The sequence below is a fragment of the Oxyura jamaicensis genome, chromosome 1, assembly GCF_011077185.1.
Source record: "Oxyura jamaicensis isolate SHBP4307 breed ruddy duck chromosome 1, BPBGC_Ojam_1.0, whole genome shotgun sequence".
NCBI lineage: Eukaryota > Metazoa > Chordata > Aves > Anseriformes > Anatidae > Oxyura > Oxyura jamaicensis.
Window position 1 is genome coordinate 69,679,669 of NC_048893.1, and position 25,506 is coordinate 69,705,174.

Genomic DNA, 25,506 nt, shown 5'->3' on the forward strand with positions numbered 1-25,506 from the left:
CTCAAAAGAATTCTGACGGATGGTATGTGACTGCTACCGGACAGGTGGTGATACCCTCCTTGATAATGCGAGAAATATTACAAACAAAACACAACGAATGTTACTGGGGTGCAGAAGCAATGGTAATTTATTTAAAACATAATATTGTCTCAGTACATATGTTAACAATGGCAAAGGCAGTGATGTCCAAGTGTAAAATTTGCTTAAAGAATAACCCAGTGGCAAGGAAACATGCTGAAATGGGACGAATTTGAACAGTCATGGAACCAGGTGATTACTGGCAAATCAATTTTATAGAATTACCAAGAAAAAGGGGATATAAGTATCTATTAGTGGGGATAGATACCTTTTCTGGATGGCCGGAGGCCCTTCCCTGTCGCACCAATCAAGCAAGGGAAACAGTGAAGTGGCTGCTACGGGAAATTATCCCTAGGTTTGGTGTACCATTAGGTATCTCTTCAGATAGGGGACCACATTTCATTGCAATTGTGGTTAAAGATGTTAGTAGATTATTGGGAATCTCCTGGAATTTACATACTCCGTGGAGACCCCAGTCCAGTGGTCAAGTAGAGCGAATGAATCAGACCTTAAAAGGGCAAATAAGTAAGATCTGTCAAGAAGCTAAGATACAATGGCCACAGGCCTTACCGATAGCTTTATTACGAATCAGAATAAAACCCAGAAGTGGAATGTCCGTAAGTCCTTTTGAGATTATGTATGGAAAACCTTATGAATCTCCTGAGCCAAATCCAAGTATGCATATTGGTGGTAAACAAGATGTTTATAATTATGTTTTATCTCTTGGCAAAACCTTAGCTTGACAACGCAGTGTCCTGGTGTGGAACTGACTTTTGTCTCTGGAAAATCCTGTGCATGATGTCCAACCAGGGGATACAGTGTATATTAAGAATTGGAATGAAGAACCTTTAAAGGAACGGTGGGCCGGACCCTATCAGGTCTTACTGACAACCTTTACGGCTATCAGGGTAGAAGGAGTGGATGCCTGGATACATTACACTCGAGTGAAACGGGTACCAAGACTTTGGGAAGCTCAACCAATAGGTCCTACTAACTGAGGATACGAAGTATATGAATGGCTAGATTTTGGCATAAGGTTTTCACATTATTTTGGGTACCAGTGTGTAATAACCAAATAAGTGCTACATTTTTAGAGATACCCCAAAAGCAAGGAAGTATAACAGAACATTTTGGTAACAATGCTACTCTGGTCTGCAAGGTCGCAAATGATGCTCCAGTAAATTTGTCTTAAGGCTCGGATTGTGTGGGAAAGGATCTGAGGCCCTCCCTGCAAGATCCTGAGGTAATTTATGATGATGAGAAAGGACAAAGAGAATTATGGGATGAATGGAAAGGAAAAGGAAAGGCACGGAATAGAGAAATGCTATATATTTTGATGGCACAGGTGGACAGATTGGCAATGGTGACCAGGAAAGGACTTGAAGGTCTAAATCTGCAATTGCAGACCACTACTAAAATGACCTTGCAGAACAGAATGGCTTTAGATATGCTTTTAATAAAAGAGCATGGAGTATGTGGATACCTGAGAGATAGGATAGATCATTGCTCTGTGTATATCCCTAATGTAATCGTGGATGTAGAATATGATATATTCCAATTGGCCCACATCGAGCAGAACTTAAGGGAGAAAAGCATGAAGCTGAACAAAGCTAGTTGGGGGCTATCCTCGAGGGATTAGGGCTTCACTTACAAGGATGGGTTAGATCTCTCCTACAAATGAACATTTTACTGATAGTTGTGTTTCTTATAATATGGTTAATGTACATGTGCATACAGGGAGAAATAACTAGGAGTAGTGCATGGAACCGCCAAATAATGGAAATCCTTGCTAGGGAACATCCAGAACATCTCGCCCCCCCCCCACCAAACGATCTAATAATGAAGCGTTCAAATTACGGGAAAACCCCTTATCATGGTAAGGCATAATGCTGCTGCTATCGATCTAATGATGGGGAATATGAAAATACTTGCCCCAATAGAGTGAAGTATTTTCAAAGGGGGGAATGTTAGGGTTAAGAAACAATTTTTGATAATGAGATGGGAGATTCATAGCCAAATATCATCATGTATATAATAAAAGAAAACATAAATAAATGATAGAAGGATGGAGGAGTGACAAGACGGACCTTGAGAGATAGAACAGGAACAACATGAGCCTTGTTAGGAAGATAAGATGGATAAGGTGGGTTAGGACTGAAGCCAAGAACTAATTAAAGTCAAGAACTGAAAAGGAGCATGCGCCAAGGAGAAGAGGTGAAAAGTTTAACCCTGAGGATGACTCCTTCCTTCATCTGGACGACCCCCGGGACGACCACCAGAGAGCACCACGCATGTGCAAATAGGAGGAGAGATAATTAGCATACGAAGCGAGGCTGATGTTGTAAATATTAATAAATACTAATGAATATGTAACTTTTAGGATATTAATAGTGATCGGGATGTAACGGGACTTGAAGCCAGATTTGGGCACCTGCCCCTGGTTTCCAGCGCTGAATAAAGCACCTTCATATAATCACGCTGTGGTTATGTGTCTGCTACGCTAACATTAGGGTCTGTACCCCAATGGGCCCGGTGAAAATGCACGCTCCGCGGGGTCACAATTCTCTCCTATGACTTTGTGTGTGTGTGTGTTTTTGCGGGATACAGCACTGCCTTTTGAAAATAAAACATGTTTGACCATGGTAACTCACCAGCCAGTAACACGCAGGAAGCAGCCGGCACCAACCATGTTTATCATGATCAGGAATGAGATAAAAGCAGCCCAGACTGAAAGGTCACGGGTGATTCAGGTTAAGCAGAAAAGTAGAAAGGAGAAGGAAATGTACTTCAGACTCATTGCATTCATATCTGACAATCAAATTGGCCACCTGATTGTCTCTGACAGCAGATTTGCCAATAAATATAAAAAGTGCTGGGACATGCTAACTCCTGAACAAGCCCATTCTCCACTCATGTATGATGGCCAGCATCTGTGAAAGCTCTGCCCTTAACTCAGTTCAGCATCCTCTCTTCTGGCTGCCTTTACTTATTCCCACCAAGGTTTAATTTAACACAAAAACAATCCTCCTATCTTGAGGGAACTGCACCTCACAACTGTTACCGAGATGGAGGCTATAGGAGAAAACTTCAAATCCAGCACCAGTTCTTACAGCATGCAAACCCACATGGGTTTGTAACCTAACAATAGGCTGACCTTTTGACTATCTCAACTGCTTAGTTCCTGCCAAAATAACAAACAAATAGGTTCAAAGAAATGTAATTATTTTGGAAGGAAGAACAAACTATTGTTGGCACAGTTCAGTAGAGAAAGTTGTGCTCTGAATCTGCAGTATTCACACATTATTAAAATCACCTGTGAGCGGCCTCAGTGGCACTTAAAGAACTTGGAGTGTTCAGACAAATTGTGTGATGTCTGTAGGGCTGCAACCCGACCAGTGCTTGTCATAAAGACATCTGATGTTATCCATCAGTCTCAGACAAAGTTTAAAATTAGCTCCATTGGATCAGCACATTTAACTTTAGTTAGCTTCATTTACTGCTTCTACTTAACAGAGTTCAAAATAGTTTGTGAAGTACATTTCCAGCTGCTCTGTGAAAGTGTTTTCATTTATTATTGTAAAATTGTGAATGTGCAGTATACTGATACCCCTGAAAAAGTTTAATTTACCTATCAACCATTGTACATGTCTGCCACATGAAGTCTTATAATTGAAAACACTATGACAATAAGTGTATTTTTAATGTGGAGGTTGTAATAGTGAACTCTTTATTTTGCCTCTAATGTGGACGTAACACAAACCCTCTGTAGTAGTAACAAAGTTAATGTACCTGAAACTACTCAGAGTGTACAGCTGTATATATCTACATTAGCATACATATATATGATGGTTGTGTGGTGATGACACCTGCAGCATGCCGCTTCACCATGCGGTACCAATAGGAAGGGCACAGTCCCCTGAGCCTCGCTGCTGCCATTGAGCGTTGGGTAATGTGACTGGGTCCGGAGTCACACTTTTACACTATCCGAGAGTAGCTTACAATGACTGATTTGGGAACTAAGTATATATTTAGTGAATCTGAGTGTGAATACCCACAAACATATGTATATGTATATCTGCAGTTGTTCCTATCTGCATCCAGATGTTTAGTCCTATAGGACTCCCTGTTTGCATTATGTTACTCAAACCATTGCAGTGTAAAGTAATCTGTCCTTCGGTATCTCTTCAAGTAATGGACCACCCCTAAGAAGAACATTTATTTTAGTTACAGAAATAACTATATTATTCTAAGTATGATGCAGGACGAGCTGGCTTTAAAAGAAGGACTATATCGTACTGCCCCTTTGTTTGCCGTGTTCCTTACTCTCCGGGCCACTTAACTAAACACTTCCCTAAACTCAATAACTAACTACCTAAAAATAAAAGGAGGAGCTGAAAATATCCAAAGGAAAAGCATTAGCTAGGCAAGATGGGGCGGGGGGGAAGGCGGCGGCCTTGGGCCAGCCCTCATCCCTCCTCCCGGCCGTGGGGCCCTGTGGGGCGGCCATGTCGGCGGGCATCGGCCTCCGGCTGCTGCTCCTGCTCCTCGCCTGCCAGGCGCCCAAGCCGGCCCTCGGCCAGGGTTGCTCGGCGGAAAAAAAGGAGAACGCCGTCGTTGACATCAGCTTCGCCCTCCCCGCAGGCATCAGGGGAGCAGAGCCGGTGTACGCTTCGGCTCCGGAGGCGTGTATGAGGGCTTGCTGCCTGGGAAAAGGGCTGCCAGGTAAGAGACCCCCTCTGCCTTTCTCTGTTACTGCTTGTGAGCACCTACGGAATTACTTTGCTGTCCTGCCTGGCTTCATGTGATATCGGATTGTTGATACCAGAGTGTTCAAGAAAATAACTGCAGTACAGGAATGGAGGTCGTTTTACATGCTGCAACCACACAGGCTCCCAAAAGCCAAGAGGTATGCATCATCTCGATTCAGCACTCTGCGAAGTAACCATCAGTTTGTGCTACGTTCATTATAGCCAAAAATGAGAGTGCTTATGCTCCTCTGAAACTGTTGGTGTTTTTTTTTTTTTTTTTTTTTTTTTTTTTTTTTCCATCAGTCTTTTAGAGTGGTATGAGGCACAGCAGCAAGTAGAAAAGACGCCAGTTAAAAGTGCCCCCTAATAGAATGGGAAGAGTGTATATCCACAGGTGTACTGAGGTTTTCAGATTTTTCATGATTTGTAAGCAAAAACGTGTTATGTAAAGTGGTGCCAACGTGGTATGTGTGAAGGGAGAATGAGAGATTAGACTCATTATTTCCTCATGTTCATCTGTACAGGAAGAGGACGGTGTGACGTTTCATATGTTGGCCTTTGGCCATTCTTTTGCAGTCTTGAGTTGTTTTTCTTGTAGGAATGTTATATGTTGTAGTTTTCCTTTAGGAATGTTACATGTTAGTAGTTTTACTCTTCAACACATGAGGAAAACTTAATTTAACCAGAACTTATTATTAAAATGCTATAAAGTTCTTGCTGCTGAAATATGTATATATTGTTTTGCAGGAGACAAGAAGTGTAACTTCATGATTTTTGATGCTCGAGGGACAAGGACACATCCAAACTGCTATCTGTTTTACTGCCCAAGCACAGAGGCCTGTCCAATGAAACACGCAGCAGGATTTGTTAGCTACAAGATAGCTCGAGGTAAATTATAAGAAAAGACACTGCTCCCCACACTAGATCACCTTTGCCTCAGTGTCTTTTCAGTAGTGACTGGGTAATGTTTGGGGGTTGCATTTTTAGTAAAATTTTCTAAACAAAGCATTCTAAATTTACAATGTCATTCTTTGCTCTGTGGGTGATGGATAAGCAAGTGTTTGGTGAGCACCTGCGTGAGCCCAGCTTCCTGGCTGGAATAACAACCCAACTATTATGAAATTCCTTCATCTTAGGTTCAGAATTATTCATAGTTTTCCTTTGCTTAAAACAAAAAGGCTTCTTCCATCTTGATGTATTCTAGTCAAGGACAATTTCCTGTACATAATGCTGAAGAGTATTGCTGAGAGCAATAGAAATATGATGCCCTTGTAGCCGTCTGTGTATTCAAAGGATTCAGGCAACACTGATGAGTACCATATAGATACAAGCAGAAACAGCAAGCAAGCATTAGGCAAGCCTCAGAGCACCACTGTGATGTTAGTGAGTAATTGGCGATAGTAATCATTATTTTCTGTTTTCAGTTAGGGAACCTGAAGCACAGATGCAGACTGACTAAACTCAAAGCTTCATGGCATGTGGGCTGCACACTCACAAATTTCTCATTATCTGTCATGTGCTGTGGGATTTTTAATCCAAGTCTTATTTGTTGACTGGCATTGACTTGCACCAGACCAGTCTGAACAGCTCAGATAAGAAGCAGGTCAGATAAGAAGCTGATAATTAGACTGTTCTCCTGCCAAGAGTTCACAAGGTGGTTTCAGTGTGGCTTCTTGAGAGAGCAGAAATTTAGTATTGCAAGAGTCTGAACTTTTACTGAAAAAGAGAACTTTTCCACAAGAAACTATAAAGGGAGCAACAGCAGGATATGTAGAAAGATTATTCACATAATATTACAAAATACTTTTGTGTGGGCACAGTCACACAGGAACTGGGCAAAAGTGTTGTGCAACAAATGGATTGCATGTAAAATTGTCATTACAACCACATTTATTACTCTAGCTCTTTCTGTCCTAGAAGAACACACGGAATGCAAAGAAACAAGGCATGTAATTGTGCTTGTGCTTTTGTCCTGCATTTAGGTGTAATAATCATTTAATGTTAACCAAAAAGATGCTGATAGCTTATTTACCTCAGGTTCCTAGTAAGCTTTCAGAGGTAGCACCTGAGTGGTGTTCTTAATGACAAACATTTAAAGCTTTGGTTTTTAAAATTAGAATCTCCAGGTGGTCACACTGAAACAGGAACTAAAAGGGGTGAAACACTCTGTTGCTAATAAAGTAACTTCAAATACTGAAGTAGTGTTAATAATAGTTTTCCTTTTTCTTCTTTTAAGCTATTCCTGCAACTTGTTAACTCATGGAAACAGCTTGTAACTTGGGAAGTAAAACATTTCCTGATTACAGTCGCAAAGAGCTAGGGAGGTGGGGCAAAGAGCTAGGAGGTGGGGGAAAAAATCTGGTTTCTGCTGTTCTTGTACTTTTGTGGAGCTGTCTTTTTCCACTCTGCTGAGATAGCCAAGCAAGACCCATAGATTCTACCAAAAGTCTGCTCAGGAGGTGTTTATTTTGTTTTTAAGATAGACACCTAAGGTTTGTTTTCTAATGCAGTTTACTGGTTTTGAGATGTCATCAGGACCACTTTTTTTTTTTTTTTTCAATCTCTTTTTAAAGGTTGACTTGTCTAGTGCCCTTGTTCTTTCTTATCAACACGTGTATCTGTGCTAGCACCACAGCTGTACCTAGCACAACATTTGTTGGCAATTGCGTTTGGGAGCTTGTAGTCTAAAATGGAGAGAGAGAATTCTACACAGTCAGTGTTTGATTCTGAATCTGTGGAGTAGACTTAGTTAACACAAGCAGTTATATTAATTAATCTGAGTGCTGCAGAATAGCAATGATACTTAACTCCTGTACAGGACTCTCAGCTTAGCTTCCCCATGCTGCGCTCATACTTTGTTCTTTGAATGCTGTGCGAATGCTCTGTGCTTTCCTAGCTGTTGCCCAGGTGAGTGATCATGCAGCATGCTGCAAGTGCTTTGTAGTTGTCACACAACATCAGTTTAAATAAGCTCACGGATGAAGCCATGGGAGTGCATTGGGAATGGGGAAAAAGGAGTTGTTGACTGGCTCAGTGATTGTGACAGGCCATTTCCTTGCTGGTGGGGAAATGTGTTCAGAACTGCAGACACAGCTGAGAGTTTGACTGTCTTTTCAGTTTCTTATTTTGTAATGCCTGAACATTTTGTTATTTAAAGCCACTTTCCAAGAAAAAATATTTTTGTTGTTGTTTGTTGTTTTTTTTTCCTGTAAGTCAGACCTTGTGGTTGGAGTCTATTATCTCTGTTTAGAATTTTACTTTGCTAACAAACTGGTGCCTGACTGGAAGGTTAGGATAAAAATGGGTATCTGTGGTTCAAAATGCTGTGCTCTTATTTAAAGCACTGCCATTTGTGGAGGGGATGTTTCATTTTGTATTTCACTTTGTTTTTTTGGAGGAGTCTTAAAACAGCAGCCAATTAGGCTTCTGTGTATGTATAATAAAACTGAAATAAATCCATCCATCTAGATAAGAGTTCCTAGTTGAGAAGCAAGTGACAATGAAAATATCATGGACTTTTAAAATTATTGCTATTATTTATTTTAATTCCAGTGCAGTTAATAAATCTCTTTGCTTCTGTAAGAGAAGAGTGGGAGTCTGAACTACAGTGAGAGCACATTCCCTCTTAAATGTTCTGGGAGGCTGCTGCATGATGACAACGAGGACACAACCTGTGCCAGTTAGCCAATCCTTCTAAGAATTCATGTTCACCCAAAGTCTCTCTCTCGTATCTGTGTAGAACCAGATAACAGCTAAGATTATCGATTATATTGAATTTCTGTTACAGAAAGCTGTTGTTCTGCTTCCAAATTCCATTAACTGACATTCCCCCACCTGGTTTGGAAGCAATATACATTGACTGCTGGAGAAATGGTAATGTGCAGTCTACTTTAGATACCTCAGAGACTCTTGGAGCAGTGTCTTTCTTCTAGCATGGCAACAGGAGCCCAAGTCTTTCCTACAGACCAGTATGTGTTCAGTGTGTTTTTTTTTTTGGGGGGGGAGGGAGGGGGAGGTGGTTGAAGTGGAAGAATGGACGTTTGGAGATCTGGTAGCAACAAGTTTCTTTGACTACTTGTTCCTTAGCACTGAGTAGTATGGTTGGGACTCCTATAACTCTCTACCTAACAGGGCAAATTGGACTAGTAACTTTTGAAATATAGCTGGATTTGACAGAAAAGTATATTTTACCTAGATTCTGGAAAAACAGAATTCACTGTCGTTACCATACGTTTAGAGAACTTATGCAACATTCCACAGAATCATAGAATCATTTAGGTTGGAAAAGGCCTCTAAGATCATCTAGTCCAACCATTAATTTTTTTGCATTCTCTCAGCAAAATATTAGAATCTTTAATTTTTTTCTGTGGCAGTATTCATTTAATGAGTTTGCTATGTGAGAAACATTCAATATTATGTCCCTCGTTGGCCATGTACTTTGATCAGAAATGTATTTTGCAAAGTGAACAAGCCTGGATCACTGCTCTGCACCATACGGTTGTAGAAATACAAACCATTTTATTACAGTTGAGGATGAATAATATCAGAGAAATTATGAACTGTTCCTACCTCGTCTGTAAATGGAAGCCCCAAAGACACTTCATCTGTGTAGTAGAATATCATAACATTACAGTCATGTGAATGAAATCACAGCAAAGTGCAGCTAACTGCAGCAAAGCACTCACAGATGCTAATTCCAGGAGACCCTGGACCTTAACAGACTTGTCATCATGACATCTAGGTTGCTACTGTTTTCTTAAATGATTTTGGGAAAGTCACTCAGACTCTCTGCTCTGGTTGCAGTCTATAAAACAGGAATATTATTGCCATCTTGTATCATCAATTATGGTATGTGAAGTGAATTCTACCAAACAATCATGCGGTATTTGGATATAACAAGAAAGGGGGGTATATAACTATCTTGGGTAGGTGGAAATGCTTACATCTGACAAAAGTGAGGTTGGTAATATCTACTTAATTGACAGACTGTAGAATGGTTTAAAGGCAATAGGCTTACTCACTCTACTTTTCACCTCTAAATAAACACATTCATACTATATGAGTATAAAAATCACATTGGGATGATTGCTCTTCACATGTAAATTTTGTAAGAAGTGATAGTCACAGTCTGATGTGACCATGCTTGGGGCTGACAGGTCTTATGACAGACAGAATTTAAAAGTCACTGCATATTTTAAAGAAAAGATCTTGATGTCTCAGTTTGATTAGTCATTACTTTCTGGAGCTCCCTGATATGTCTCTTACTATGAAATATAAGTAACTAGAATAAGCCTGTGGTAGTCACAAATAGATTCTGTTATTAAATACTGATATTTCCTTTCTGTTTCCAGACACCTATGCCCTGGAGGACACTTCCCTCAAAAATGAGGACTTTCATTTGAATGAATACTCTTTGCCTTTGGATGCTGGAGCCTATATTTCTCACAGTCTGACTAGCCACCAGAATCATACCACTGCTTTGCAGCAATCTGTTTTTCATCAAGCATCTGAACTCCCAAACCATGTGGACAAACATTTAGACAATATTGAATTTCATACAGTTTTTCCTGAACAAATGGCCAACAGTCTTGAGAGCTTAGACCCCATCCCAAGGCAGAAAAAAATTAATCTGCCACCAAATACATCTTCTAATGTTCAAACTGGAAACCCCTCTGCTTTGTTCCCCAGCACTCAGTCTGGTGTTCCTGGACCCAGCAGTACTACCATTTCTCTGCCTACAAGTACCACCAGACTGGAATCTCATACACCTTCTCCACCTACTGGCAGTGCTAAACCCAGTGCTGTCACCACAAGGGCTATCTTTATGCATACTGCAACTGCTAGAGCTGAATATGGTATCACTACTGCCAGCACTGCTGTTACTCATGTTCCTCTTTCCAGTCCCACAATTTCTGCTTATACTTCCACAACCAAGCGGATGGCCTCAAATTCCAGAATAGCTACTGCCACATCAGGGCTCAGAACTTCAGTCATACCTCCTGAGCCAACACCTGTCTCTTCCAATGATACCAGCCATGTTACCCTCCTCTCTTTTTCAGATTTTGCCCCATCTACTAGTGGTTCTCCCCAGGCTTCCCAAAACAGCCATCAGGATTATGACCCATCTGATTCAGAAAGCTACCTGTCAGAAAGTGCTCTGAGAAGGAAAGGTGTCCTTCAGCTGGAAGACAAAAGCAAACTTGTAGCAGCTTTACTTTTTGGGGTGGTATTCTTGCTACTAGTTATTGCATTCATGGGGAAGAAAATGCATGAATCTCTTCAGAAGAGACATTATACCAGGCTGGATTACTTGATCAATGGAATGTATGCTGATGTATGATGGGGCAAGGGGAATAGATTTTTAGGAGCATTTCTCATCTTTGAGAGAACTACTTTGAGACTGAATAGGAAATATTGAAATCTTAGAAGAGGATGTATTCTTTTTTTGGCCACTAATGGGAAAGTAGCAGATGGGTTTGGTGGGGAAGAGAACTGCTATTTCTATGCTGAAATATAATGTCTATGATTTGATTTATTACTAAATTCTAAAAATAAACACTCAAGTCCAAGTTAAGCAAAAAAGTTCTTATGTTTAAGGAGAAAAAGAATGTAGTGAGTATACTTTGTGACTAGAGTAACATAAATAAACCTAGTAAACCTAATAAAATGAGTATCTGTGCAGTGCATGAGCATTTTCAAAGCTATTTGCCCCCAATTTATTTTATCTGCCTTAGTGTTATACAATTGTCTGGCATTGTGCAACTGTATCTGAAATCCTATTTATTGTATCTGGGCCTTAAAGGAGTACTTGGTAGCAGAGATTTGCATCCAAATGGTTTTAAGTACAAAGAGTAAAAATTGTAGTATACTCAACTTCCTTTAGCTACATTTAGTTTATTGATGTGTATCCTGCATGCTTTTGTCTGCATACATCACAAGCTATCCTTAAAACCACACGCTGCAAATTTGAGTTTGCCTTTTCCCACCCTCCAGCACACTGAGTTTTTGCAGGATGTGTCAAAAAATCTCATCATATAAAATACATTGAAAAAAAGTAATGGATAAGCTCAACATATGCACAAGAAATAATCAGTTCTGATATACCTAAGTCCATAACAGCTGAGATTCAACATCTGATTGTAGAGCAGGTGGAAACTTGTGGGGGAATGGAGCAAAGACAACAGCTGTATTATTGGCAGAAGATACAGAAAAGGTGTGGTTTCCTGTTTCTGAACATCTAGAGAGATTGAAGGTAAGTAAGAAAGTTTTAAAGGAAAATTATGTTGTACAAGGGTCCCAACCTAATTGATGTTTCCTATAGTCACAGAAGCAGATGAACAAGCTCGCATTATCTTTCTGCTTCTAGCATCCTCCTACTTCCCTCACCAGGCTAGTGGCTCTTGGAAGAGCTGCTTGCAACACAGCCAGACTTGCTGTCCCTCTTGAACTTGTAGAGCTCTCCGTGCTCTCAAAGTACACCTTTTTTTACTTCTGGGGTCATATTCATATGACTGGTAATAAGCACAGCTGATCTATATTTCCTTGCTTCCGGAACAAGAGACAAGTGACTATCTGTGCGCATCTGCTGCTTGCTACACAACCTCCAGTTGATATTATTCACTGCACCCATCTCCACCTCCCATCTAAATCTGTTTTTAGAATGAAACACTAGATATCAAAGTATCTGTGTGGCACGTAGCATAATTAACTACAAATATCAAAATAGAGAAGGAAGGGTGCTTCATAAATACAAGGAAATAAATCTACTATAATATATGAAAAGTGACTCATGTCCAAGAGGTTCTTAGATCTGTCAAGCTTAGTGCAGTGGCAAGCAGGCAAGATCCAAAAATGCCCTTAAGGCAAGTTTTCTGAGAGCTCTAACAATAACTTTATGCAGAAAATTCTCTGAAATTTCCATTATTCAAAGATCAAAGAAAAGTCAGTGCTCCTTATGTCAAGAAGTTGAATTCTTACTATATGGGGGTTGCACGCTGCTTTATAGGCACAAAAACAGCAGTCTTCTGCATTGCTTACATTTGATAATACCTAAATGAAAAACATTCTGAATAACCTCTTAAAAGTGAACAAATTTTCAAAAGAAAAGTATCTCAAGTTCTTCGGCTTGTCTGTTGGCTACGCTTTATTTAACCTCAGTTTCTTTGCTTTTTTTAAAAAAATATTTTTATTAGGTATTTTCAAAGGTTTGTGATCAAGGAACAAGTGGAGGAGGAAAAACATTTCTGGGAAATAAGTTAATAAAATGATAAGTACTAGGCTCAGTTGTGGGCTGGAAAATGCAGGCACAGATCTGTGGTTAAGTTTTCTCTAAAAAGAATTACAACTTAGTGAGAAACCTTCTACATTGCCTATGACGTCACAGCAACTTATTACAGGGAGGTATTGAGAACAACCCCAGAATCTTCACTGTGCATTTCGACTGTAATAACTAATCTGTTGGAAGGGGAGATGTTTGGCAGTAATTGATGCAGTACAGTACAGCAGAGATGGATTCAAGAGAAGGCAGGTGGACATATCTCAGGGTCACTCAGAGCACTGGACCTGAATTTGGCTGATATCATCAGAAACATTGCCCTCCAACCCAAACAACCAATATTACATCAAGCACTGGGAATGGCAGAAGCAAAGCAGTGAGCTGCAAGTGTAGCATGACTGATTCAGTGAGAAAGCAGAGCGAAACAAACGATCTTAAGTATTCTTACAGAAAAACAAACAAGAAAAATAAAATAAATAAATAAATAAATAATGCTTGAGAAAAGTATGTTCTAGGTAGGTGTGCTGAAACACTTTGTTTTGTTTTGTATTTGCCACCCATTTGTCCTGGATTAAGATCAAACAGGGAATTGCTAGGTGATCTGCCTGGATCATTCCCTTGGGGATTTTACAAGCTGTGTTTGAGCACTAGAGGGTAACAACAGCTTATTAACTAGAACTGGCAAATTTGAGGATGCCAGTTTAAAAATGTTTTAACTAGATCGTTTTTTAACTTTCCAATCAATGGCTATTTCATTGCAAAAGTGTTTTATAAGAAAACTATTCTGTTTATGGGAAGGTTCTTGGTGGAGGATTATACATACACACTTTTTAAACTTCTTACTACATCATATAGCAGTAGTGAACTTCTGTAGAAGACAACATTAAGCATATTATCTTCTACATTTGAAAAATATTAAATCAGATTGTATTTTTAGTCAAATATTGGCATTGTCAGTTAATAGAGCAGGAGAGAGATTTCCCATAATCATTCTTTCAGCTGTGATGCTTAGTTATATGCATTTTTGAGCTTGTTTATTTGTGTGGGTAATGCTGCTGTGTTATGAAAGAGAAAGGAGTGAGCTGGATTAATTGTAAAAGTTCACCCAGTTTGTTATGCTTTTCAATACTGCTTATTTAAAATTTCTGTGCACTCTTTTTCTATTGACAGCTCTTATGATCTTACAAGTGCACCATTCTCCCTGATATGAAATGATCATGCAGCAATGAGTTTTTGCAGATGGTTTAGGAACTAAACAGATCTACATAAAAATAAAACTGGGATCATGTAATATGATCATCAACCAGTGTGATATGAAGACAAACTTGGGGTGGCTCTTTCTGAATGCAACCAGTTATGTTAGGGCACAAGACCAAAAGCTGACTGACTTAAATCACCTGGAGGGTGTCATAAATGCTTTAGCTGCTTGTTTCATGTAGAGATTTTACAGTGCTGAACAAACATGAGGTGTGTAAATACAGACTGACATGAACAAAACTGTTTTGTGGTATTATACACTAAAGCAAATAGAAAGCACAAATTTTATAGCCACTGCAAATAATCATAAAGAAATAACAAGCTCAATTGCAGATCTATTTGAGTTGGATGAGAAAAGCACACAGTCACTACCTTAAGGGGCTGCGAACTCCTAATGGCATGTTTTCTCCAAATAGTGCTTTGGTTTATTGTAATTCCTGTAGGAGTAAGAAATGCTTATGCATAGGATTCTTTTGAGTAAATTACTGACCAACCAACTATTTACAAATGATCACTAACTAACCAACTAAATCAAGTGGATTTGAATCTGAGGATACCATTAGATAACCGCTTACACTCACTGTTCCACCCTCTGTACTGATACACACACCTGATAGATACATGTTGATAGTTCAAAGTGCCATTACCTCAGCCAACAGTCTCCACCTACTACCCCTTATTATAGCAGAAGTCTAGTTTGTGCTCTGGCACACTCTCAAAATTGGCCCAGGTTGCTGGGCACTTCTAATGCATTACTTGTTCCCATACAGATAATATACTTTTGCACCTCCCTGTTCATAGATAGCTATAGGACAGTTGCATCCCTTCATCACTAAAAATAAATATCCTTTAAGGAGTGTACATGCCTTTCCCAAGTGCCTTATCAGGCCTTTGATGGATAGATCCCCTGAAGTATTGGGATATATTGAAAATTTTTCTTCATCTTCAGGAAGCCTACATATGCTGAATCTCACAGTCTACATTTACTTTCTTCCCTAGGTCTCTTCACTTTTTGAGGATATCAAAATACAACGCATACAACTGTTGCTCTCCTTCCTCTTTGTGCTTGGTAGATATTACAAACAACGAATAAATGCATTTTTAAGTTTCAGTACAACTATGCTTGATCACTGTTTTCTGCCTATCAGCTTACTTCACAGACAGTAAAATCTGAGGGTTGTGCATTAAGGTTTCTGTCCTTTCATTGTCTCATGTACCAAAAAGAGTTTGAATATACCATGTCTGAGATGTTCTAACCAATCTTCCTGTTTTGCATTGTTTTTAAAATAAAATAAATATTTCCAACCTACTGACAACAGAAGAAATACCCAGGACTACATCAGGTAATTTATGCACTCTCACATAGTGCACAGATTCTTTTGTCAAAGAAATTTAACGGGCAGTTAACATCCAGAACAATTTCAAGATGTTGTAGGTTAGACTGGCTAAACCATAGACATATTTTGACACATTTGTTCATTTGAGATGTCACTCTGAAGAACACAAAGGTGTTTCTTCAGAATGCTAGGATGGTGAAGGCGGCTACATGCTCTTTTTAACATGTTTCATTGGTAATGCATGGCGTGCATAACTTTTTGTTACAGGCCTGAGTTTGGACTCATTTGTGGCTTAATTTATTTTATTTTATTGCACAGAAGCCTCTGGAGGTAGCTTAAACTTCATGAAGAGGCTGTCTGTCTACAGGGATTGACTGCATTTTGCAGAGGCAATTTGGTACCTGCCACATCAGAGCAGCAGCTGAATTTCATAGAGTTCTGGCTGAACATTCGAAAGCCACAGGGAGCAGCACTGGATTTTCTCTGTGCCCCCTACTTGTACCGAAAGAATGATGTGATCACTGGTTTTTAGGCTTTGACATTGTGACTTCTGTAGCTCTTCTCAGGAACAAATTGAAAATCTGTACAAAGTTCAAATCTTTATTCTTGTTCTAGGAAGATGGTAGAGAAACCCTATGACACAGACTTCCTATAGGCTTGCCTGCTGTTTAGTTAGTTTCTGAGTAAGTTATTCTGTTTGGTTCTATGAAAGAGCCTTTTTTTCCCTACTCCTAAATCCCAGTTCCACTGACACGACTGAAATTCTTCTGTGTAGTAGTCCAAGCAAGTCATGAATGAGATGATCTCTGTACTTCGGTGGCCATAAACTGCGCTGTCTTTGTGCATGCAATTCCCATTTATTAATTTGGGAGGTCCTCCTGCACACTGTTTATGGCTTTAAGTCAAGTCTTCCCACTTAGTGGCTCATAACTTTCCAAAACAATTCCCTTATAGGATGATATGACTTCTCAGCCCAGAGGTAAAAGTTATGAAAGAATCTGAAGACAATTTTCCCATCTGCTTCTGATTATTTAACTATGACAATGCTTTCCTTGTTTTGTTTCAGGGCATGAAATAAGAAGTTCAAATGTTTTTCCATCATGTGATATATCAGGCATTATTCTGGAAAGAGTCCAAATTTGGCACATGCTATATATATTGCCTTTACAAAGCACTCTGTTTTAGAAAGGCCAAAAATAATTTGTTTGTGAAGTATAGTTTTAAACAAGTGACAACAGCTCAGACTATGCTGCTCACTACTAAACTTAACAAGATACACATGTGGCTTTCCTACGCAGACAAGTATATAAAACAAGGGTATATGCCATTCAAAAGAATGTTGTGAAGGCTGGTATATTCTGAAAAGTGACAAGCCTGAACACTGAAGTCTATCCATATGTTATATCTGGGAGAGTGTATAAGCTTTTCCAGATATCTGTTGGAGATGCCATCTCAAGGGTGGGTTTGACAGTATGCCATGATGTTTTTTTCAGTTGCCAAAAATGGGTATCACTGGTGACAGCAGAATTCTCCAATGGCTACCTCATTAAGTGGTAACTAAAATGATTTCCAGGAACTTAGTCTGCATACACTAACAATGACATGAAGAGCAATCAAAAAAATGCTGCATGCTACAGGCAGTTCAATTGCAGCTCAGTTCCTTATGTCTGGAAAGTCTCCTGACCCTGCAGAACATCATGTATTTTGAAACATAGAAGGTTATCCTGGGCAGCGATCCAGACTGAATTGAAGTGGGTAGATGTGGCAGCTGGGGTCCATGACCTTGCACAAGAGCAGGTTACCATGCATCAGCTGGCAAGTGGTAATTGTCCCCAAGCGAGACCCTGGTTCTTGTACGTGTGCCGACACCTGTGGTACAGCTGAGACTGTAGGAGAAACGTGGGCTTGAAAGGTGAATAAAAAAATGAGGTCTGGTTTGGGGGTAAAATTTATAGCTTTGTAACTGTCCCTGATTTTTCTTCCTTTATTTAATTTTCACCTGATTGAATGTTGATTGAATCCCAATTAGCAATTACCTTGGCTACAGGCCTCTTAAGATGCCTGGTAAAACTAGACAGGTCACTCCAGGAATGACATTGCATATTTCTGATTTGGCGCTTGACCTAAAATTTAATGTGTTGCTTGAATCTCTAACTCAGCTCAACTCAAGTTTTTACCCTATTACCATCAGTAGTGACTTTTACCCTCTTTTTCTGTACAGCTGTTCCATTGTTGAGCTGATGTTGTTCAAGAGTAGAGGTTTCACTCAGGGAAAGAAAATGGGAATTTGCCCTTCTATTTGCTGGGGTTTGCTTTGAAATAAATGCTTGTTTGAAATAGCATCTACATAAAAAAACAATTAATAGGTGATATTTATGTTGAGGATCCAGCACTGCAGTGTTGAGTGCCTTTTACTCATGAAGCAGTCCTTCTGCATCTACTGAAATAAAAAGTAGAATCTCAGAAAAAAAGCAGATTTTGTCCTTTGTTTGTCTTAAAGAGCTATGACAAGTGTTCCAGCTATGTTGTTGGCAGGAGTCTCAAATGTTTTGTGTTCATGTAAGTATAAGTCATTGCATGTAGCTATCAGAAAGAATAGTAAAAAGAATTGACAGATGCATAGTAGAGTACTGGAAAATTCCTGTGTAGAAACTGGGAAGGCTTCTGGGGCAACGAACAAAGCCAAAAGCTAGAGCTCTTTTGCTTATACACTGTGATCACTCAGCAGAGTAAATAGAGAACAAGTGCAGATTACCCAACCCTTGTTGTTTCATAAAAGCTATAGTATGTGCAGAACTGAGGGGTGGTAGATGGAAAGACAATGACGACTAAATAACTGGTATACATAATGCTCTACAGACATTTTTTTTTTTTTTTTTTTTTTGCCTATCCTGAAGTCGTTTGGGTCTTTGGCCCCCACTGTTGTTTTCTTTTTGTGTGTGTGTTTTCATTTGCTTGTTTGTTTTTGTTTTTAACACGGTGACCCAGACACCTTTGATATTTGATATTTGCAATTTACTGCCACAGTGTACCATGGGAAGCACATATCCTCACTGATGTTTCGCCCACCTAAAGTGCCAAGATTCCTATACCACAAACGCAGACAGGGCTCTAAACTGGCAGTTCTTTCAACTCCTAGAGCTTTTTTTTATTTAAAAGAAAAGCGTTTGAGTGAAAATAGCATTTTACACGTATTGTTCAAAGAAAAGATTTCTTAATATGCCAAGATTAAATAGGGATTTTGTTCTGTGTAAGCTCTTTTCAAATCATTCTAAAGGTATTAGATTTTTCACAATTGTAGTAAGGAAAAAAATTAGCAGAAGTTGCATTAACTGCAAAGCTCTGGCACTGGAAAAGGCATTGGAAAGAGCTTATGGGTCAGGGCTATTCAAACACAATTCTCTGTCTTTTATTTGAAGATCTATGTGACCTACTACTATCTTTGTGGGCTTGGTTGGAGAGGTGGTGGGGAAATAGGAAAGGAAGAGAAATTGATTGGATAGCTCTACTTTTTTTTTTTTTTTTTTCTCCCTCAAAGGAGAAAATAGGATCTATTTAATCCAATACTGAGTAAGATGATTCTTTAATAATAGCTTTATTGCAGACACAACTCTTAATAAATATATTGGGTGTATGTCTGTCTGTGTGTGTGGGGGGAGTCTTTGTGTTTTCCTTTCTCACTTATCTACATTTAATTGCCAGGCATACTGGTAGAGTCTTTATCAAAGTCCATACTGTAAGGAACTTATTCAAAGAACTAATGGATATGGAAAAGCAGAGGAGGTAATTTGGCAATTCCCTCCAAGTCCTATAGCTCTGATCAGTATGATTCTATTAAACCAGAAATTTACTAAGTATATTAAGATATGTTTAGATATTCACTAAGTGAACAGTCTAGGACTGTTTAAAAAGGGCAGACTATAGAATCAACCACTGTCAATTATCTTGGGATTTCATTAGTTGAAATGAAGCGAACAAGGACTAACAAAAACTGTTATCAGCGTTGTGATTTGTTGATTTAAGGAAGGAAGGAAGGAAGGAGACAGAAAAGGAAAGAAAAAGGAGACAGAAAAAGAAAGGAAGGAAGAAAAGCTAAGGATTTTGTCCTTGTAGTTTATGATGAATCTAAACTGAAAGATGCGTTTTAAGATTACATCAGTTTTTCTTCAGCCACTACTGGGCATGGGATCTGTGAGACTTGACCTCATCTGAAGGAAAGTCCTCCAAAATGCAATGATTGTGAACAATGGATCATCTGTATGAACTTTTTCACTCTGTAGATTAATTCCTATTATGCCACAGGGCCTCCAAATGTACATAGCCTGTGTGACCTTGAGTCACAAAGCTAGCCCTAGCCTTATCTAGCAAGGAATTAGCTATCCTTATTACCATTTTTGGAGGTGAGAATATTTTGTACTTCTGGAGATCAAATTCTTAAGGACTTCTTAAATTAATTCTTCAAAGTAAGTCTTTAAGACTGATGATACCTGCCTTCATGTTCATGTTTCTTATATAATAACAGTAAAATGTTAGAAGCCCATTTAAGATATCTTCTTGTACTTAAGAGAGAGCTTTAAAGCATGTTAAGCAATTCAGGTGTTTTGCAGTGACTCTTCAGCAATAATAAACTTTTATCATAATGGAAATTAAATAATCTCAGTATGGCAGTCTGGAGAAATGAGCTGACAGGAACATCATGCAGTTCAACAAAAGCAAATACTGAGATCTGTACTTGGAGAAGAGAAAATTTCATGTACTAGTAGATGCTGGAAGCCAGATGGCTGGAAGTGATTTTTGCAGAAAAGATATTGGGGATCATGTTAGACACCGTCCCTGGGGGTGTTCAAGGAAAGGTTGGACGTGGTGCTTAGGGACAGGGTTTAGTGGGTGACATTGGTGGTAGCAGGATGGTTGGACCAGATGATCTTGGAGGTCTTTTCCAACCTTAGTTTTTCTATGATTCTATGATTCTATGCATAGAAGAGTGGTGTCCTGCTCTAGGGCATTCACAAATGCCTGATTCTGAAATAAACTAAGGACTTATATATGACCTGCATGCTACTTTTCCAAGCCCTGAAACATGATCACCACAGTAAAACATAAAACTTAGAGTAGAGATAACAGTTCTGAATTGTCAAAGGCAACAATATTTCTCTGAGAAATCCTGGGAAATGTTAATTTAATGAAAAACGTGTTAAGCATGTGACTCCACCCTTATTTTTAATTATTACCTAATTAAAAAGGTAAAAAAATATAAAAAAAATAAAAAAGATTTTTGTTTTCCTTGAAATAGCAAACTGCTATAACGTCTCTCATTTCTATGATCTTACCTTACAAATCACTTAAACAAAGGTTGACAATAACATCGTAGATATTAAACGTTAACCATTAGAGGGCACTCTTTTCTACTCTAAGGAAGCGTGCGTGTAACTCGTCCTGATTGTCTAGCCTGTCTTGAGGACTTGTCTAACAGCTAATAAAAACAAAACCTCTGAAGTGGTATCATGGTTGATGATACATAGCCATTTTCTTGAGGTGCTTAGTGTCTTGGCTGGATTGCAGACTAGTTAAATATAAATATATAAAATAAAGATACACATAAATATATATACTTATAAATATTCTCCCCAGAGTTTGAATTGGAGAGGGATGATTCTCTTTTCCTGTCACAAACAGCAGCTTGCCCATGCACTTCCCTAGTATTTCACTTTAGCCCAGAAGTGGTTACTTCAAATATTTCAATATATTGACAGTGAGCTCTTTCCTACACACCGATGGAGTGTCACAATGTGTATATTGCATAAAGGTTGAAGTGCTGGATGAATGATTGCTAATTACTGTGACACAGTGACTTACCTTTCTTGACCATAGGCATAAATTCTAGTAATTAATCCCTGTGACTAAAATAGTGTGAACAAGTGTACAATCCTTTACCAGTAACTAATTTTTAGACTTCAAAGGCTACAGTGAGAAGCATAACGTGCCTGGTGACAGGACGAGGGGGAATGGGCTTAAGTTGCACCAGGGGAGCTTTAGGTTGGATCTTAGGAAGAACTTCTTTACCGAAAGGGTTGTTAGACATTGGAACGGGCTGCCCAGGGAAGTGGTTGAGTCACCATCCCTGGAGGTCTTTAAAAGACGTTTAGATGTAGAGCTTAGGGATATGGTTTAGTGGGGACTGTTAGTGTTAGGTCAGAGGTTGGACTTGATGATCTTGAGGTCTCTTCCAACCTAGAAATTCTGTGATTCTGTGATAATTGGTAAATATTGTGGAAGTGTATTGCAAAATGCTGAGCTCCATGAAAGGGTTCTGAAAAGGAAGTATTCTTAAATTGCTGTTGCTTAAAATGTACTCACATTATGGTTAACAGAGCCCAGATGCTGACTGTTTTTGAAAATCTTCACAAACTAAAATGAAATAGTGTTTTGGTGTCTGTCAGCTTGAAATGCAATCTCTTTTAAAAGGATGTTTTAGCTGTATCAATCTAGCATTGTAGTACTTTACAAATTTTAGAACTATAACTTTCTCAAATGACTTTTTTTTATAATTTGGCTTTGAAATGTAGCCATGGCTAAATATTCATATGGAAAGTATCGGACTTCCCCTGTGGTCTGGTGGGCAGTGCCAAATTAAAATCAGAATCCTACATGGTTCACACTGAAAACACTACAGCTGAAGGAGCGTATCCTGAGGCTGTGCTGTTTTCAACTCCCTGGGAGATGTAACAGGAGAAAAGAGGTAGTAGGTGAACAGCCCGACCTTGGATGCACCATCAGCAGGAGTCCAAGCACTCTTCGAAAAGTGTAAAGAAAATGTCCAAGCCTTTGGAGTCATCTATTTCATATTTCCCCTTGGGGTTATCACTGGCTTCCCACTGGACTAGTTTACCTGTATGCTCAGCTGAACTCAAGCACCTTCTTCTCTGTGAAGTCTTTGTTGTAAGGATGTTTTCAGCCACAAATAAATGCAGTTCTCATCCTGGGCACCAGGCAACATCTTCTGAAAGTGGAGATGGGAAAGAAAGAATGGGTGTTATACCTAATGGGCAAAAAAAAAAAAAAAAAAAAAAAGGCACTACTGAAGAGCAAGGAGAAGAGGAAATTCTAATTCTGTTATATGATTTAAAATATAAAGGGGGGGGGGGGAGGGGGGAGGAGGTGGAAGGGGACTTGATTAGATGTTTGAGGGGGAAATTGCCACAGAAGTAGCAAGTAGAAGTGCTATTTTTTCTGTGTTTTGAAAGACTGTGGGGAACTCTGCAGCCAGTAGCTGTGAAGATCTCCCAGCCTGGAGAAAATTTCCAGAATAGAGAAATAGCTATCAATCCAAAGAAATCTGCTTATAAGCTGCCCAAGTCCTGCTGAAAAGATGCAGTTGATATGGTATGGGACCAAAGGTGAGGGAAAAGGTATTTTGGCTTATTACTGAACTTTAAGAAGGGATAGATGATGATCAGGTATTCTGTTCATCAAAAGAGTAACACTATGGTGAACCCATTGCTCCTGGAACAGGATAAACCTTGTCAGGCATATCTATCATATTTCTTAGAGCTGATCTTGTGTTGGGAAAGAGTTGGATGAAGTACTTTTGTTTATGAATATCAACTGTACGACCTAAGCGAAATGGCAAGGCGATGATCCTGGGAGTCAGGGTGTCTTATTATATCTGCAAAATGGTTTTAGCAGACAACACTGGCGAAGTCATCACTACGTCATGTCCCATTTCCTAAGCTACTTTGCTGCAGTTTTTCTTGCTGGGGGCAAGAGAGGACGTGAACTAGAGTTTCAGTATGAATCTGTGCCCTTTTGAAGTTGGTGAGAGTTTTGCCATTGAATTCAGAGGGACCAGGATTTCACCACGCCATGCCCACTCATTCTTGTTGAGACCTTCAGTGAGAGAGCTAATTATGATAGTGGTTTCTGTGATGTGGGCAGCCACAAATTCATTTGCCGAGCAGCCATCTTCTCCTAGCAGCTTTTGCTCATTAGGGACTTTAGTCCCAGTCCTACAATGGATCCCACTGACTTCCCTGGAACCCAGGGCACCATTCAAAGATGCAGAGACCTCGGCTGTTGCTACTAGTTTCAGGAGCCCCAGCTGCCACTCCTTGCTGTCCTCTGTGCCTGACAGAACTGCTTGTGAGGACGCATTAGGAACCAGAACAGGGAAATAACCTGAGCATAAAGAAATTTATGTGAAAGCTCTTGTAGCATTGAATCACCATCCAAGTCTGGGGGGAAGGGGAAGGCTGTGTAGACTTTCAACAGTGGAAGCCTTTGATGGGATTCGAACCAGCAAATGAAGATTTCTGTTCATAAGGTTAATAAAAATGATCATACCCAACAAGATGAGCTTCTCGCTCCAAGAGAAAAATTATTCCCTCTCTACTCTCATTTACTTCATTCTGACTTTAAACTCAAACGAGCAGCATAATCATTTCAGAGAAACCCCGCCTATCTGTGGCTTTTCTCTGTGAGGTATTCTTGCCTTCTCTTTTACTTTGTAAAAATTGCTACGACTGAGTTAAATCTGTGTGTATGAACTAGAATCAAAGCCGAGAAACAGTTAGAACAGAGGTTTGGTCTTGAATCCAAAGCATTGAATAGAAAAAGGGTTTAAAAAAAGCTGCCTAGGCTTGAGTAGAGAGATGAGGACTGTCTCTAGGAAGGGTGTGGAGAAAAGGGGATAGGCAGAGGCAAGTGGAGCCACCAATCATTAAATGACTTAGGGGAAATCCTATCAGGAAAGGAAAAGGCTTGAATTAGAGGAAAATGGTGAAATGCACCAGCATAAGGGGTGACAGCATATAATGTCTGGAAGCTAAAAATAAAACCAGCCAGCTTGGACTGCAGGGAAGATGTGAGAGAAAATAGGCAGGGGATCAGGCTCCCAAGGGAGACAGTTGAGACACCACAGTGTTTCCAGCCAAAAAAAGATAAGATGCTAGGGGGAACAGCATGTAGAGAAATGTGTTATGTGATTCAGGGGTTCAGGCTTGAGGTTTTCCTTAGCTGTGCATTACATTATTAAGATACAAAGAATTCATTACAGACTCGCAATACTCCAGAAGAGGTTAATCACCAATCATACAGTGAAAATTGAACGTTGTGATCCTTCTGTCCGTCCCTGCAAACTTGGCTGTGATGACACGGGGAAGATGATGTTTATCTACTTTCTGTACATTTGTGCAGGGGAAGCCCCCCAGCAAAGGGCAGCAACAGGCTGGCAGGGAGCCATGTGCATTCAGACTTGGGTTTTCCTTGGAGAAAGTGTGTTTTCCTTGGAGAACGTGGGTTTTCCTTGGAGAAACCTCCCTGAAGCAGGTCTGGAAAACCGGAGGAAACTGTGTTTCCTTGGAAAATCCCTGAAGCAGATTCAGGAAAACGGGTTAGGAGAGGAAAAAAAGGGAGGAAACTCGAGGAAGCTGCGATTGTTTCCCGTGGCGTAAAAGGCAGGAGACCCCTTTTTGCAAGCTGTGTGGCTACGTCCCACAGTTTGCAGCGCGCTCGCTGCTCGTTTCGCTAAGAAACGGGTGTGCGGTAGGGCGCAGCAGGAGAGGGGCGGCCTTCACCTGGAGGAGGAGCTGCCGCCTTTGTGCCGCTGCTCCGTGACCGAAAGTAGTCCCGTCCCCGCCGGGCCGGCGTCTCTCCGAGCCGCACTGCTCCCCAAAAGCGGCGTGGAGGGAGAGGAGAGGGAGGGGAGCCCCACGTTGCAGTAGCCCCGCAGGAATTTGGTCCGACCCCTCTGCCCCCAGCGGGCACGGAAGGCCCCGCCGCGGCCGTGTGCGTGAGCAGAGGGGGGAGCGAGCGG

General features: G+C 40.0%; 1 protein-coding gene and 1 long non-coding RNA gene across 2 annotated transcripts; one reads left to right on the forward strand and one right to left on the reverse strand.

Moving 5' to 3' along the window:
- The first annotated feature begins 4,481 nt into the window (after positions 1-4,481).
- On the forward strand, positions 4,482-13,574 carry MANSC1 (MANSC domain containing 1). The gene is made up of 3 exons (XM_035308789.1): positions 4,482-4,800; positions 5,574-5,714; positions 10,178-13,574. The coding sequence occupies exons 1-3, from the start codon at positions 4,584-4,586 to the stop codon at positions 11,164-11,166; spliced, it is 1,347 nt and encodes a 448-aa protein (XP_035164680.1). The 5' UTR covers positions 4,482-4,583; the 3' UTR covers positions 11,167-13,574.
- LOC118155502 lies at positions 8,018-25,279 on the reverse strand. Its single transcript, XR_004745904.1, has 3 exons — positions 25,268-25,279; positions 22,585-22,695; positions 8,018-8,557 (listed from the first exon to the last, which is right to left on the reverse strand). It is a non-coding gene; the product is annotated as an uncharacterized LOC118155502 (long non-coding RNA).
- Between the last annotated feature and the right edge of the window lie 227 nt (positions 25,280-25,506).